Source organism: Chanodichthys erythropterus, chromosome 18 (genome assembly GCF_024489055.1).
Source record: "Chanodichthys erythropterus isolate Z2021 chromosome 18, ASM2448905v1, whole genome shotgun sequence".
NCBI lineage: Eukaryota > Metazoa > Chordata > Actinopteri > Cypriniformes > Xenocyprididae > Chanodichthys > Chanodichthys erythropterus.
In genome coordinates, this window is record NC_090238.1 from 5,810,549 (window position 1) to 5,826,263 (window position 15,715).

Sequence of the window (15,715 nt, forward strand, 5' to 3'; positions counted from 1 at the left end):
TTTTTAAGAATTTTATAACTATTATTTCATATGTCAGGCTTTACAGTGTTTATGCTATGCCATACAAAGACAATCTAGAGAACTGATAACTGGAGTTGGAAATGACAGTAGTAGAAGACAAACTTTCCACACACACTTCGATTCCACACACACTGCGATTTCACCGCCAATGAATGATGTTGGGTCTGACGTATAGATCAGAATACAATATGATTTACCAGTCAGGGTGTTTCCTCCTTTGTAGGGTAGATTGGCCACGGCCTCCAGCAGTTCACTTCTGGTTCTGTGAGAATTTAGGTGCCACTCTGTCTTTGGGTCTCCACTGTACTGTGCTAGACCTATAAATGGACAATACAGTGTTCGTATTTTTACACAGATCAAGACGTCATTTTCTTGGAAATTTCTCTTTTATAGTACAGATTTTGCCTCACATGTTTCTCCTAAAATGTTTGAAGACATAGCAAGAGTATATAGGGCTATAAAATGCATGTGCAGGTCTTTCAATCATGTAAAATTGTTATTATTACAATGACTTTTGATTGCAAAATTTGGTATCAGCTTGAGACATTGTTGAGATTTCTTTTGAAACTCTAAAGCACACATGTGAGACTGCAAGTGACATTTTAGGAGAAACATCTAAGGAGAAACCATCTCCATTGAATCTCACTGCTGTCTAGGAGAAAGAACTGTATTGCTGAAGAGATCTATTTTGTGACCTATGGGTGTCGCTTATCTGTAGACCATCTCGCTAATACAGGATTCAGGTTAAATTTCTCTTACCAATCTGGACACGATCCGGCCCGATGTCAAAGACACCCACCATGCGAGCGATGAAAGACCTTATGGTCTTGAAGTTTAGACGACCAATGCTCCAAGATCCATCAACAAGCAGGACAATATCGGCCTGGGCTGTAGTTTTGCACATTACATCTGTATGACCAGAGAACAATTCAGTCAGTCAGTTAATAGTCATAAAAATGTATAAAAATAATAATAATTAAAACTAGTATTAAGCAGTCACAAAGATCAAAATGGATTGTGATTGTGATAAAGGATGCAGTTCAAAGCTTAGGACACATAAAACATTCACACAGTCATGCAACGCATGACAAAACAGTTTATTTGGCATTTTGAAAAGATGATACATTTTACATATCATGTTAAATAACATCCTTTAAACTATAAACTCTTTGTTCGTAAGAGATGTCTTGGTCTGCGTCCCGTCGTGCTGTCTGTCCAGATACCTGAATGAAGGGAAAAGAGGGGAAAACGCCACCCGTCTGGCCCTGCTCAAAGAGAACATGTTGCATAATTGTTTGATTTATAGATCATTCCCTTAAGCAACAAAAAAGAAGTTTAAAAAACATGGATAGATGACACCTAATCAATATAGCCAGCTAATATCTTAAAATGCTCTGGGTATTTTGAAATGTGTTATCTAGACATACCTGTGTGGGAATTTCTTAGTACCAATAAAATTTATCTAAGGCTTTAAAAGTGATTTATTACTCAAACAGGTGTTCAGTCTCAATTGTGATGTGGAAAATTTCACATTTAAATTATGACTCCTTGCACCATAAACATTAAAGCCAGGAACATACTAAGCAAACACACATGCAAATGCTCAGTCAATGCGTTGCATGCACACAATCCTCTTGTAGTCACCTCTGCATGCTAAACTAAAATATAAGAAAGTATTTTAACACTTTGCCTTTAACAAGCTAATTATTACAATCAATAATATCAATCAAAAACCTTTTCTGCATTATAAGGAAACTAGTCTACTGGAAACAAAAAATACTCTCTGTAATGGAAGAAGAAGAATAAAATATAAGCGTATTAATAGCTGAAAGAAGCGCAGTATAGCATGGGCTTCCTTAAGCATGTCAGGAGAGCAAACACATGTTGTGCTTTCATCATCTTAAATGACAGCACGTAATGTACATGACATGATATATGATGACAGTGCGATTCAAAGGAAGTGGGGAATATATATATATATATATATATATATATATATATATATATATATATATAAAAACTGCATGTCAACTAATTCTCAGAGTATCAGTAGACTGTCTGCTTAATATCTGCTAACACTTTATTTTGTTGCCCTCAAAAGACCAACTACAACTACATGTCTATTTATTCTACAAACCCTAATCTCACAGTCTGAGTCTACTAATACTTTAATGAGAGTTAGTTGACATGAAGTTGCAAATTTACTTATAGTTAGTAGAATGTTTAAAATGGACTATCGTAATAAAGTGAAACCATAAACTTTTATTGAAAATGGATGAAACAAATGCGAGATAACTATCAGATCTGCGGTTTCCTATTGGAGTCATGCGTATTTCATTCAATGAACCACTCAATGTGGCTCCTTTACATACAGCGGGGCCAAAATGGCTGAGACAATATTGAAAATCCACAATTCAAAATCTAATTTAACATTGGAAATAACCTGAAAGTGTTAGGATTTGAAACAATCTAAAACAAATGAACATTGTGACATAAAACAAATAAGAAATATGTAAGATTTTCCACAAGTTCACTAATCAAAGAAGTAAATTTGTGATATTGACCATCAGGTTTTGAACAAAATTGTAGAGTTGTGGAGGCTTGAGTGCTGCTGTCATTAAAGCAAAAAGCTCAGACAAAATATTACAAAATTCAAAAAAAATTATATTTTAGTAGCATTTATTATTGTTAGTTCATAATGTAGTTAACTAATGTTAACAAATGGAACCTTTATGGAAAGTGTTTCCAATTCAACTTGTAAAATGTAAGATTTTTTTTTTTCTTAATGTCTGTCGCATACAAATGACAAGTTGAGCGTTACACCTCAGCTCTTGCCTGGGAATATTTCCCTTTCCCTCTCCCGCTGGTGTCGGTCGGCCGACCCTCACCATCAGATCTGTTTCCAATTAGGAGCGACATTCCAGACCAGGGTCAGCAGACCATGTGCGAAGCTTTCATTCTGTATGTCACTTTTTTCCTAACCAAGTTGTAAAGCATTAGTAATTGTAAGCAGATAATCTTTCTAGCTCTTGAAAGTCAAGAGTCCTTCCATGCGAAGACAGAGACATGGCTACCATGTGCCGCAGTCACCCTGTCTGCTCTTTCACAACACAATTAGCTGTGCTGAAAGGTATGTGCCATTACTCAAAGCACTAGACTGCAGCCTATTTTTCCAATTCCAAACTGACAAAGAACTTTCATATGTCACGCTTTGTTATATATGGAGTCTTTTTGATTAACTAAATGCATAGCAGACGAATGGATTTGTTCCATACATCCTATATTACAAAATGAATGGTGTATGCTAATTGTTCCGGAATTCAAGTTATTTTGTAAATAACGACTTGAATGCTCTGCGGTAACATGAGATCTGATTGGTTAGTTTGGGAGGGTTAAATTACTAGATGTCAGAAAGAGTTGTTTTTGTTTTTTTATTAATCTTACCTGGAGATGGAAAGGTTGGAGGTGGAGGGGCATCAGAGAGGGTGGTCTTCTCCTCTCCAGCCAATGGCATACTCTCTCCTCCATCAAACATACCAAACACACTCACTGTATACTTGGTGCCGGCCCTGAGAGGAGAGCGACACAAATCAGTCAACAATCTCATCTAGCAACCTTAAAAGGCTAAAGCAACGCTATAGAAAACATATTCAGCTCATGTCAGTTCAGTGTTGATTCATTTCAGTTCAATAACTGTGCCGGTAACACTTTATTTTGATGGTCCACTTTAAACATTCTACTCATTATAAGTAACCAGAGCTTAATTTGAGCCGGATCCAATTCCAGAAAATGGAAAACTTGTTCTACTAACACTTATTCTATTAATTACAGTTAGTTGACATGAGGTTGCAAAGTTACTTATAGTTAGTAAAGTGTCTAAAGTGGACCATCAAAATAAAGCGTAACCACAGTACCAGTGTTGCACTGTTAGGGCCCTATCATACACCCAGAGCAATGCAACACCAGGTGCGACGCAAGGTTTTTTTGCTAGTTTCAGCCTGACACAGTTATCATTTTCATGTCCAGCGCCACGTTGTTTAAATAGCAAATGCACTCAAGCTCATCTGTTCGCCCATGGTCTGAAAATGAGATGTGTTCAGGTGCATTGTTGGCGTGTTGCTATTCTGAGGGAACTGAAAACGGCTGTGCCATTGACCAACAAAAACCTGCTCTAAAGTCAATAGCACACTATTTATGTATTTATTTATTGTAATTTAAAGGTGTGTTAGTAATACACACAGGGATGCGCAGCAGATCACAAACATTTTTAAATATTAAAAATAAAAGGATTCCTCTCTGGAGAAGTGTTTCCGCTTGCAAATTCCGCCAAGTAATTAGCGAATTCGCCATGGTGCAAGCACACCTGGCTTTTAAAGGAAATGGGTGATGACACTCTGATTGGTTTATTGCAAGTTATGCCCAAAACACACCGGTGACTCATTAAGAGACTATGTACAATCCTGTTGGACCATGCACCGACCATTTTTTCCATTGTTAAACTAACAAAAGTGGATTCGGATACACCCTAAGTGCACCTGCACCAAGCGCTTCAGACCATGCGCTAGATCATTAAGATAGTGTCATAACAAGCTTAATTCAATTCAAATTTTGTTCTCAACCGACAGTGTCAGTGAAGTTAAATCAACAATATTAATGAATATTAGTTGTCTTTTAATATTAATTGTCTGAATATTAGTACGTCTTATTTATGTTTTTGCTCTCCAGTGGCCAGTTGCATAAACATAGCCACTATGTTTTAGACTGCCTTTTAAGAACTAATCTGACCAGCTAGCAGTTAGCCAAGCTAATCAGTCTTACTTTTCTGATTCAAATTAGACCAATCAAACTTTTACAATAACTAACTTTTACAGTTTTAACTTAAAATTAACTAACTGGTAAGACTAGCCAAAGCAGTTTATGCAACCAGCCTGAGGTCTCCATGCCATTCACATGACTAAAACTATGAATAAGACCATTAACATGCTTTAAGAAGGTATATAGTGTACATTTGATTTCACGTTGACTTTAAAGGTGCTTTATAGGGCATATCTTCAGGTGTCTGTTAAGTGTTTTATGTGTCTGCACTGGCGTCTCATACCTTAGCTCCTCCAGGACCACTGTGTTGTCATAGGGGCCTACTAGCAACTCTCCCAAGTCCACGTCCTCCCCAGTGGGATGGAAGGTGACCTTGTAGCCCTTCACATCCCCAGGAGCATGATCCCAGGTCACTCTGAAACTGTTTTTAGTGGGTTCTGAAGTTTGCAGGTTTCTGGGAGCTTTATATAGGGACACTGCAGAGATAACAAACAGTTTTGAATTAGATATTCACAGTCAAATACATTTAACCTAAACAAGTTGTCAGATATCTTCTAATATTAACTTACATGTGGTTCCTTCGCCTTGTCTTGATCTTCCATCACCAAACTTGTAGACAGGAATTACAGTGATATCGTAAGTGGTCTGGGGCTGCAGGCGCCTCAAGACTATAGTGTCGGTGCCTCCTGGTGCTTTGGACGCCAACTGACGTGTATCACCCTGAGGTTTATACGTCACCCTATAATTGACAACATTGCCGGGTGCTGGTTGCCATGTCACCCGCATGGACCTCTCTGTTTCTTCTGACACCGTAAGAACTCTGGCAGCGGCCGACACTGTCAGGGAGATAAATAAAAGAAAATGTCCATTAAATGTTGGACTGATTCAACTACAATCCCAAGGGGTCAGGAAATCAAAACCATCTGAACAATGAAAGTCCATCTGTCAAGATAATCTTGATGCAGATCTCCAAACTGGGTGAAACCAGACATGCCGAAATGGTTGTACGTCATGCATAACGCGGACACTCTAAGACTGTCTGCAATGTTCTCTTTTTATGCCATGACTGGAGAGTTTTTACGCAGGAGGGGAAGGAATGAATTGTCCGCTTTAATCGGCTGACGGAACACTTTCAAATTGTGAGTTTTATGGATGGAAAACAACATTTCCAAGTTTTCAAAGAATCCCTGTTCCAAAAAGACACTGTGTGTTGGTCATGAAGGAGGTAAGGAATAGAGTGATGGCAGAAATAAAATGCAGCTGCCTTAGCCAGAAGCCTGTTTTCGGCTCAACTGCTGGGCCTTTTAGATGACAGACAATAAATAAACAGCCAGACAGCAAAATAATCCATTTGCAAATTTACAGCATGCTTAACCAGCTCTAAACCCGAGTGAGTTGCTCCATTGATTGCTAAGTGTATACAATAAGTGCTGAAATCCTGCATCCCTTGATAAGAGAGAACTTGGCTAAATCATTAATCAGCAACTACACACACTCCTACACCTCTGTACACTACACCATATGTTACAATAGCCCATAGCTGTGGTATTTTAGAGGAAACAGTGGCAATGACACAAACCTGTGGCAATGACGCTCTGCCCACGCTTGGTGTTGAGCTTATGAAAGGAAATGCTAGTCACTTTTTCACTTTTTCCACATCAGAATAAACACAGAGACATTTCTGTATTAGAGCCTTTGCCTCCAGCATACTTCAGAGACCATGTCATTATGTTGCAGAGTGGTTTTAAAACAGACATTGAACTTGCCTAAACATGAATGATGAAAAAGCTTACCCCAACATACAAAACTTTCTAGAGTGTTGAGGGTGGGTGCCAGGGTGTTGCTAAGGTGTTCAAGTTGCATGTTTCTATATGATTGCTTGGGTGTTCTGATGGCGAGGAAACATTTCATGGGCAATAAAAAAAGGTTTGTTGTGCATTGTCAATAGTCTAGCAATGTATGAAGCACTGCTCACACATAAGTCACTTTCAAAGTAAGCAGATTTCGGCTTCTCAGCGCATAGAATTCATGCGGCCAACACAAGCAAAAGAAAACAATTTCGCCCTCACATAAGGAAAATGACTGGATTTCGCCAACGGAATTTTGCCGAGCAATGGTAAATGTGACCGCACCTTAAGTGGTTACTTGGTCATTGCTAGGGTGTTTTCAGTGGTTGCTTATTGGCCTACCCTCAAGTCTGTATGATATTCTGGTCTCTTGATATATCTTGGGTGTACGTCTGTGGGTTTTGTCATCCTTCAGGTGAAAATCATAAGTCTAGTAAGTTTCTGAGGCAAACGACAAAGCTCAAGTTACCCACATTATCAAGCACCACACATATCTTTCATTTGCTAGTAGATTTTTAATCTGTGTGCAGACTACAGACCCCTTCGTTGACTGCTGGCATTCCCTTTCAAATTGTTAGGGCAGATACTTCATCAAGGTTTATGTGCATGTCAGTGGAATATTCTGACATTATATACAGTATATCAAGTTTTTTTTCCTCTCTGGGGTAGGTTACCTCAGGACGAGAGGCCCACCCCAGACACAAAGAGCGAGGTAAAGAGCGCTCAGTCATATGCTGAAGTCATTATGCAGGCGGGAATGGACTTACCATCTGTGGTCTCCTCTCCATGCAGTGGCTGCCCCTCCTCACGACTGTAGGCAGCATAGACAGAGACCTTGTAGCGGGTCTCCGGTGTAAGACCATCCAGAACAGTGGTGGTTATGTCCCCGGGGACGGTTTTCTCGCCAGCTTCCTCCGAAAAGAGGGATTTCCAGGTGACCCGATAAAGACGGACTTTGCCAGGGGCGGCGGTCCAAGATGCTACAAAACTGCTCTCAGTGACATCTGAAGTAACCAGATTCGAAGGTGAACCAAGTTCTGAATGATTGAGAAAAAAGACACAAAATACTTAAAAACAGATCATATTACATTCAAAATCTCACAATGTCTGGTTACAGAGAAGCAACAATCACTTCCCTTCTAAAATGAAACACCTTAAACCAGGCTACATTGGTTAACTGGTCAACCAGTCTGGCCAAGCTGTGGCGAAGTGCTTCGATGCCTTGACAGGCTAAGAGAACAACTTGCCAATCACCTAATCCAGTTAACACCCGTTTGGCCAAGCATAGATACTGAGCAGACCAGCTTAGACCAGCAAAATACTACTATTGGTTTACTAGTTGCCCAGACTGGCCAAGCTGTTTAGGCATGTGTGTTTTCATGGTTTTAAAGAGGTTTCTGAAACCTAGTCATGAAGGTAGACCAACCTGAAAACATAACATAAACCAGTTAACACCAGGCTTAGAGAGTGATTAGACCAAGTAAGACCAGCAAAATATTGTAGGTGTGTTTAAGCTGTTTTTTTAATGCTATAAATCTCATCATAATTTTAATATGAATCATTTTGATGATTCAAATTGGGATATTAACATTTTTTTTTTCCATTTTGGAGGTTGACAGACTTGATCACTGTTTACTTTCGTTGAGGTAAAACATCAGCTTGGACATTCTGCTCAACTTCTCTTTTAGCATAGTAAAAATGTCATATTGGTTAAGAACGACATAAATCAAAATAAATTACAGAATTTTCATTATTGAGTGCATTATTCCTTTAAATCTCCACTTGTCTGTCTAAGATGCCGGTAGCTCACAATTGCTTTGATTTTCTCTATGTGTAATGCATACCCTGGAAAACAGCTCTGAAAAAATAATCTCTTCCCTGCTGCCACACATCTGTCACCACATCTACTTTCCATTGAACACGAAACCCGATCCATTAAACACAGACTGCTAAAACTGCAGATGTAGCTCTCTTTTTGATCTGCACCATACCACCTACCTATCTTCTCACTCTCTCTCTTTCTCTCAGTTGTATGTTGAGTGGGCCGAAGCAGAAGAGAGGAGAAAGACCAGAAATGATATGAAAATGTGGGAGTGCTGACAGGGTAGTCAACTAGAATAAACCCCAGTGTGAAACTTCCACAGTAATGCCTCTCCCTCATAGCACCCATCCTCATGTTCTCCAGACTTCAGCATAGTCACCTGTCTCCCACCCGTTGATCTCTTCTGGTCTAAAACACGGCAAACGGACCATCTATCAGTCTAAACCAACAGCCCAAGTTAAAGTGAACAATTACCAAATTCTGCGTCATAGCTCAAACATGGACTAGATATCTAATAGACCTGGGAGGATAGGGATTGCAAATGACAGGATAAGTGCTTAGGAAAATTATTGTCCCAATTTCTTTCCGGAGAGTGCTCCAAAGTCTAATTCCTCAAAACCATCTGTATATGTTTTTTTTTTTTTACCTTGGAATATGTTAGACAGTTGGTGGTTTAAAAATGGGTAAACATTTTGTTGGAAGGGACAATGAGAAAAGAAGCTAGATTTCACATTACATTTTCCAGTTAATACGTGAGAGGTACTTGCGTGAGCAAAAGTTGTTAACACATTGCTAAGGTGTTGAGTCGCTGTTTGGATTTAAATGAGCTAATACTTAAGAGTTATATGTTTGGGAACAGTTCTTCTATCCCTAACTGATGGAGCTTTTCATTTCTTAAACAGCCATGTAGTAAGATGTATCATGGCCATATTGATGATAGTGTCAAGATTCATCAGGCTCAAATTGTGAAAGAATGGTTGGAAGGGAGCATGAAGAATCATTTTCACACATGAATTGGCACCTCTGAGTCCAGACCTTAAATTGATTGAAAGTATTTGGGATGTGCTGGAGTAGACTTTACAGAATGCTCACCTCTTGGATTTTCAATACCAAAAATTGATGCACCTCTTGATGGAAATAACATCACAATATCTATTTCCATCAAGATGTGTATCAATTTTTGGTCAATATCTTGTATTGACAATCCAAGAGGTGAGCACTCTGTAAAGTCTACTCCAGCACATCCAAAAGACTTTCAATGAATTGGACTCTGAGGTGAGCCTGAGCAAATTTGAGCCTGATGAATCTTGTTTTTGTTGAATATGGCCATGATGTGTTTTCCTACATGGTTGTTTAAGAAACGAAAAGCTACACACTCCATCGATTAGGGTTAGAACAACTGTTGCCAAACATATAACATGCTAAAAAAATTATCACTGCAATAATGATCCAATCATAGACTCTTACGCATTTAAATCCAAACAACAACTTTTCTCTTTTTTTAGCTGGACAGTGTATTACCCACCAGATGAAAAAGTCTACTTATTATGTAAAGTAGCAGCACACCTCCCTCCAACAAGACTTACGTCATGAGGTACCATTCATGTTCGTAGCAAAAACACTGCGGGAGCTTTACAGACTAAAGTTTAATAGTTCAAATCACTAAGCCAACAGTGATGCGTGCCCCAATAACTAATTCAATATGAAACAGACAGAGAAGTCAGGACTCCATGCCAGGTTGCCTGGATCTAAAGTTGTTCTACAGCCAGCATAGAGGTCTGATTTTACTGACAAAGTGCAGAGGAGAGCAGATCATATGTTAATGTCTTCTGCAGGCTGCTTTTCATTATTAAAATGCAGACAAACTGCCGATGTCAGGCAACACAGTTCAGGTCTACTCAGAAAACACATGCTATTAATGAATATTCATTTGTGTTTTTGCACTGAGATTAAATGCACTTAAGAGAGAGGCAACAATGCAATACTGTGCACGAGTTTATTAATGCTGTCCTGATATTATGATGTGTTGAGGCCAGATTAAAACCAGACTACTTTTGGACCTCCACATATGCTATTATTCCGTCTTTGATCCTTGTTTTAGTGCTCCATCCAAGCAAAATGTTGATGTTAACTGGGAACAGGAGTTCTAGCACTAATGTGACTGTCATCCTGAATTATTTCACGTTGGAAAAGTTTGGAGTACCTGGAAGCAAGACAAATTCTTCAAACTGCTTTGTCCTTCGGCACAACACATTCTCTTGATAGTAGGTCTGACCGCCTCATGCATATTAAGTAATTTGTTGGCCTTTTGCCTTTATTTCAGTAGGAAAGTGCAAGGTTAGACAGGCATTGGGGAACAGGTTCAGGAAAGGACCTCAAGCCGTGACTAGAACTTTCCCACTTGCCTACAAGGCTATGACTTTGACTGACCGCCATATGCATATTACATGTTCATCCTCCTTCAAACCATAGAGGCAGTTCATTACATGCAATCTGCCAGCAATCACATCATTTACTACATGGCACAAGCTGATTGGCCTCTGATGTTTCTTCAGCCAATGCTTGCTCAGCATTTAAAAAGTCTGGTTCAGAGTTCGCTGTGAGTTGTTTCCTCTGAAACCCACCACCTTACATGCTCACACCAGAGTGTGTATGTATTTATTGGCAGTATCAAGTCCATAATATCTAGTCCGCCAAGACCAAATACATTAACATTGTCAGATCCATTAACATGCTGTAACTATTCCAAGAGTCTATTTGTCATGAAATGTTGCTTACACGAAACATGCTTTTTGCCCGCAGAATGTAGTTGCAGTAACAACCAGCAGGGCCTAAATCTAACCAGTCAAACCTTGAGACCCCGGTCATTGTTGCCAACTTTAACTAAATAGACTACATCACAACTACATCACAAACAATTTAGCACCATTTTCCATTGATTTCCTCTTCATAGCTAGACTTTATCCAATTTCAAGCCCTGGATCTCATTTCTGGATCCTTCCACCCGTGTCCACATTCAAAAAAAGCAAACTCTGCCACTGACTGAGTGGAATAAATTATGACACATCTGAGAAATCAATCTTCAAAAGGTAATGAACAGATGGGGTGATCGCAAGCTAAGAACATATTGGTATCGAACATCTTGAACGTGCTTTTGAACAACTGCCATACAAAGCTGACGAAATCAATCTAGCATGACCTACACTTGGACATTACAGAAGTTAATTTCCAATAGCACACTGATTAAGCTTTGCAAAATTTGCTCGGGATCCATCTGGACAGTGCTTGATGAGTAAATGAGTTCTGTCCTCTTTCTTCTCTTTCTTCAGCTCATTTTCAGTAAAACAGGGCAGCGTTCTTGGCTCAGAGACATAATCTGGTGCTGGCAAAGATCTCACAGCCCAAGCCCAGTTTCCACAAAACTATCATGAGAAAAAACTCATGCTGAATGCAACCACATTCACCAGATGTTAAAACACATAAACGCTCTGAGATCCCTTGAGCAAACTGGCTGATTTAGAAAAACAAGTTTACATTTTTTTGCATTCAGAAGATATGCAAATCTACAATTATAATGACATTTGTAATGACAGTTCAGTAGGCTGAATATGAGATGCAATGCGATTCTCACACCCTCAGAACGAACTGATCGGTCCCTAAAGCCCTTATTTAAGGTCACTTCCTAATTGCCCTGACTGGGCTTGGCCATTTTCTGGAGGCTGAGGGCAACTAAAACAAAGAAAGCTGTGTTATCCTCCAGGATATGGAGCTTAACAAAGCTCAGTTTGGAAATGCTTTGTCATCGGCCAGAAATTAGTCACTTGTTTCACCTCTGTGTTGAAAGACAGCTTGAGTCAGCATACATGACAAGCCACTGAAATATGTGCTTTTGTATAATGTGCAGTGGACAGTCATTAGCGGTTCCGGTTAAATGTTGTAATCGGTATTTTTAATATGACACTGCTTGTAATCCATTCAAAAAAAGACGTGCAGCAAGTACTGGGCATTTATGCCAGATACATTTAAAAACCTTGGATGAAATTGTTTGGCAGTGACTCAAATTATACAAGCCCACAAGTTAATAGTACAGTAACTCTGGCATGCTTTTTACCAAGATAATATTGAGAGAGACAGATTTTTTGCAAAGGCAAAAAAACAAACAAGCTTTTTTATGTGGAAGCAATTGCTTCTTAGTGGTTTGAGACCACTCATGTCAGCTGGACCATAACAAGATACTGTCGTTCATTAAGAAATAACTAGCAACCACTAAACATCCTTCTGGCTGCACAGCATCAAAACAGTATGTAATATACTGTATATATTTACATGATGTGGTTTTTAAATTAGTAACTAACTTTGGAAAAGTGGGACGCTACAATTCAACTGTATGATTTAAGTTTAAAACCCCAAATTCTGATTGCTGGACCAAGGTTAGACACTAGAAAAGATTTCTCCAGACTAATATCTCTTGAGGTTTTGTTTCCATTCGCTATTCATGCAATGCCAAGCATGAGTGAGGAAATTTTTACTAGCTCAGCTAATTCATCTGCTGCCCACACACCAAATGTATAAAGCCAAAGCGCGGGGGAATCCACATACTGAGACCTGTCATTAGATGACACAATCTAAAAGGTCATCCGTTTGAATTTCCCAAAATTACGGAGTGCACTTCATACTGACAGACAACACTGAAAGTCTTTAAGTACATCTGTCCTGTATTAAGAGTGTGATATAGAAGCGTGCAAAGACACAATTATGCTAGCAGAAAGCACTGTCTAAAACAAACCAACAAAATGTTCCGCTGATAATTGGGAATTATAATATTTTGAGATTGTCAGCCTCTGCCAATGATGATAATCCACAATTTCAATTTTGATTAAATATTGTGTAATTTTTTTGTTGATTTCAGCTCTTTCATTTCTTCATTTTTAATTTATCATTTGATATCACTAAAATGTATTTACATCAGGGCTTGACATTAACTTTTTTTGCTCACCAGCCACTGTGGCTAGTGGTTTTTCCAAAGTTACTAGCCACTCAGCATTTTCACTGGCCACAATTTTGCTTTTTGGGAAATTACATTTTATATGATTAAAGTTCATTTTGGCATGCTAAAATTACTTGATTTTGAGTCATTTTACTTGATTAGCTAGATTTAAAAACCTTTCAAACTTTCAAATGCAGATTGATCACCTAAATCAAGACTAGGCCTTCATGGTATATCAGCTGGTATGTATGTGTGGGCAAGGAGTAGGTAATATGACCATAATATGATACATTTTATAAGTTATTTTTGTCAGGCTATATGCAATAACATTAGTAAATTAAAACTCTTTTTTTCAGATACAGTAGGTTTATTCAACATGTAGGCTATTTATTTAACATCTTTTGTTGTTTGATTAACATTAATGACAGACAGGTATTTAATTGGGCAGCTGAATGCATGGACGTAATATACTGACACATATCCAGATTTTATCCACCTGTTTACGTCCACATAAGCCATAACCGACTGTATTCACACAAGATACTCCACACAATGGACATTTAGACATCTGTGTTTGTGTGTATTTGATTATTCAAGTGCAAGGAGATCTGATCTGAGGAGTGCTTCTGTTGTGTGTCATTCAGCGTTATTCCGCCTATCCCGCAAGTTAATCGATAATGAATTGTGATCGGATTGTAATTTTGTGCTACGACGAGCTTGCCTACCTTTGATTATGATATACTGAAATTATATTCAACCCGCCAAAGTGAATAGTGGGCGGTGTTAATGTCAAGCCCTGATTGGCATTCTCATTTTAGCCAACTTGTCTTCAGGGAGTCTGCATCTGTTATTGAAAAAGCAATGTTGGTCAATCACTGGTGCGGACTGCCTTTCGGGATCTTGAAAAACGCATAACCCATCAGTTTTTTAGTTTCATTTTATACCGTGTACAGCAGACAAACAAATGAATTGCAATGTAGAAAGCACAAGCTTAATTTTGTAATACTAAAGTCTCTTACCTTCCAGAGTGGTGCCTGTTCCCAAAAGTGGAGCTCCGAGGCCAGAGGTATAGCGGGCACTAACAAACAGCTCATACTCGGTGTCTGGGAGAAGATTTTTCAGGAAAGCAGTTGTTGTGTCTCCTTTAACAAATATTTCTTTCCTTTCCCCACCATCAGGTTTGTAGGCCACATTATACTGAAGCACATTGCCTGGAGCAGCCCGCCATGAAACCCTCATGCTGGACACGGTCTCGTTGAAGACCCTCAGGTCACGTGGAGAGCCCCGAACTGAGAGAGAATAATAAATATAAGATTAAATGACTTCTGTTGGAATTTCAAGAGAAAAGAATCAGGAGTGAAAGTAACAAATCCTCCAACAGCGCTAACCTTCTTTGGTGGTGCCCTCAGTGTCCATGGCGGGACCAATTCCGCTTGCATACTCGGGGTACACTGTTACATGGTAGGTGGTGACGGGGAGCAGTTCTTGCAGCACAGTGGTGACCAGACTCCCATCCGTTTCTGCTTCCAGTTTATCTCCTCCACTCACAGGCTCATAGAAGAGTCTGTACCTCAGCACTGCTCCTGGAGCAGCTTTCCACGACACTCGGAAGCTGTCCACGGCCTCCTCACTCACCATGAGGTTACGGACAGGGCCTATCTCTGAATTATGAGAGCAGTGCGTGTTTTCAGTCAAATGCAAAAAAAGTTGTATATGTCAGAGATAAACGACTTTCAAATACCTTCTAAAGTCGTCTCCTCGCCTGTCAAAGGAAAGCTGTCTCCTATATCATACTGGGCGATGACATTAACCTCATAGGTGGTCAGTGGCGTGAGATTGGGCAAAACTGTAGAGGAGACGTCATGAGGAACCACCAAAGAGATGTAGTCTCCAGTTATCTCGGCCGCTGGCCTGAATCGCACCATAAAAGACATGACATCCTCTCCATCAGAAACCCATGTGGTCCTGAAGCTCCTGGAGGTCACCTCAGAGAAGCTTATTGACTTTGGTGGAACCAAGCCTGTGTGGTGAAACACATCACCGTAAGTTAAAGGCAATGTGTGTATCCTCAATGCTTTGGGTTTGGTCTTACTTGCTGATTTGCTCTAGTAAAAAGCACTTTAAAAGGCACTGCAGTTATAAATTCTAAATATACATGAAAAAACAAATAAAACTGAAACTGAAACAATTTAGTATTGTTTTATGATGATGTTGATTATTTAT

At 39.3% G+C, this 15,715-nt stretch overlaps 1 protein-coding gene across 5 annotated transcripts in view; it reads right to left on the bottom strand.

Moving 5' to 3' along the window:
* col12a1a (collagen, type XII, alpha 1a) overlaps positions 1–15,715 on the bottom strand; it is a 95,269-nt gene that overhangs the window by 66,296 nt on the left and 13,258 nt on the right. For 4 of the 5 annotated variants that reach the window (XM_067366755.1, XM_067366753.1, XM_067366752.1 and 1 more), the window contains exons 11-19: positions 15,234–15,512; positions 14,881–15,153; positions 14,512–14,781; positions 7,451–7,720; positions 5,406–5,672; positions 5,120–5,312; positions 3,466–3,590; positions 781–930; positions 219–338 (exon numbers count right to left, since the gene is read on the bottom strand). In XM_067366755.1, the coding sequence (XP_067222856.1) occupies positions 219–338; positions 781–930; positions 3,466–3,590; positions 5,120–5,312; positions 5,406–5,672; positions 7,451–7,720; positions 14,512–14,781; positions 14,881–15,153; positions 15,234–15,512 (1,947 nt within the window). The remainder of the gene's footprint in view (positions 1–218; positions 339–780; positions 931–3,465; positions 3,591–5,119; positions 5,313–5,405; positions 5,673–7,450; positions 7,721–14,511; positions 14,782–14,880; positions 15,154–15,233; positions 15,513–15,715) is intronic. The other variant, XM_067366756.1, reaches the window with a different exon arrangement.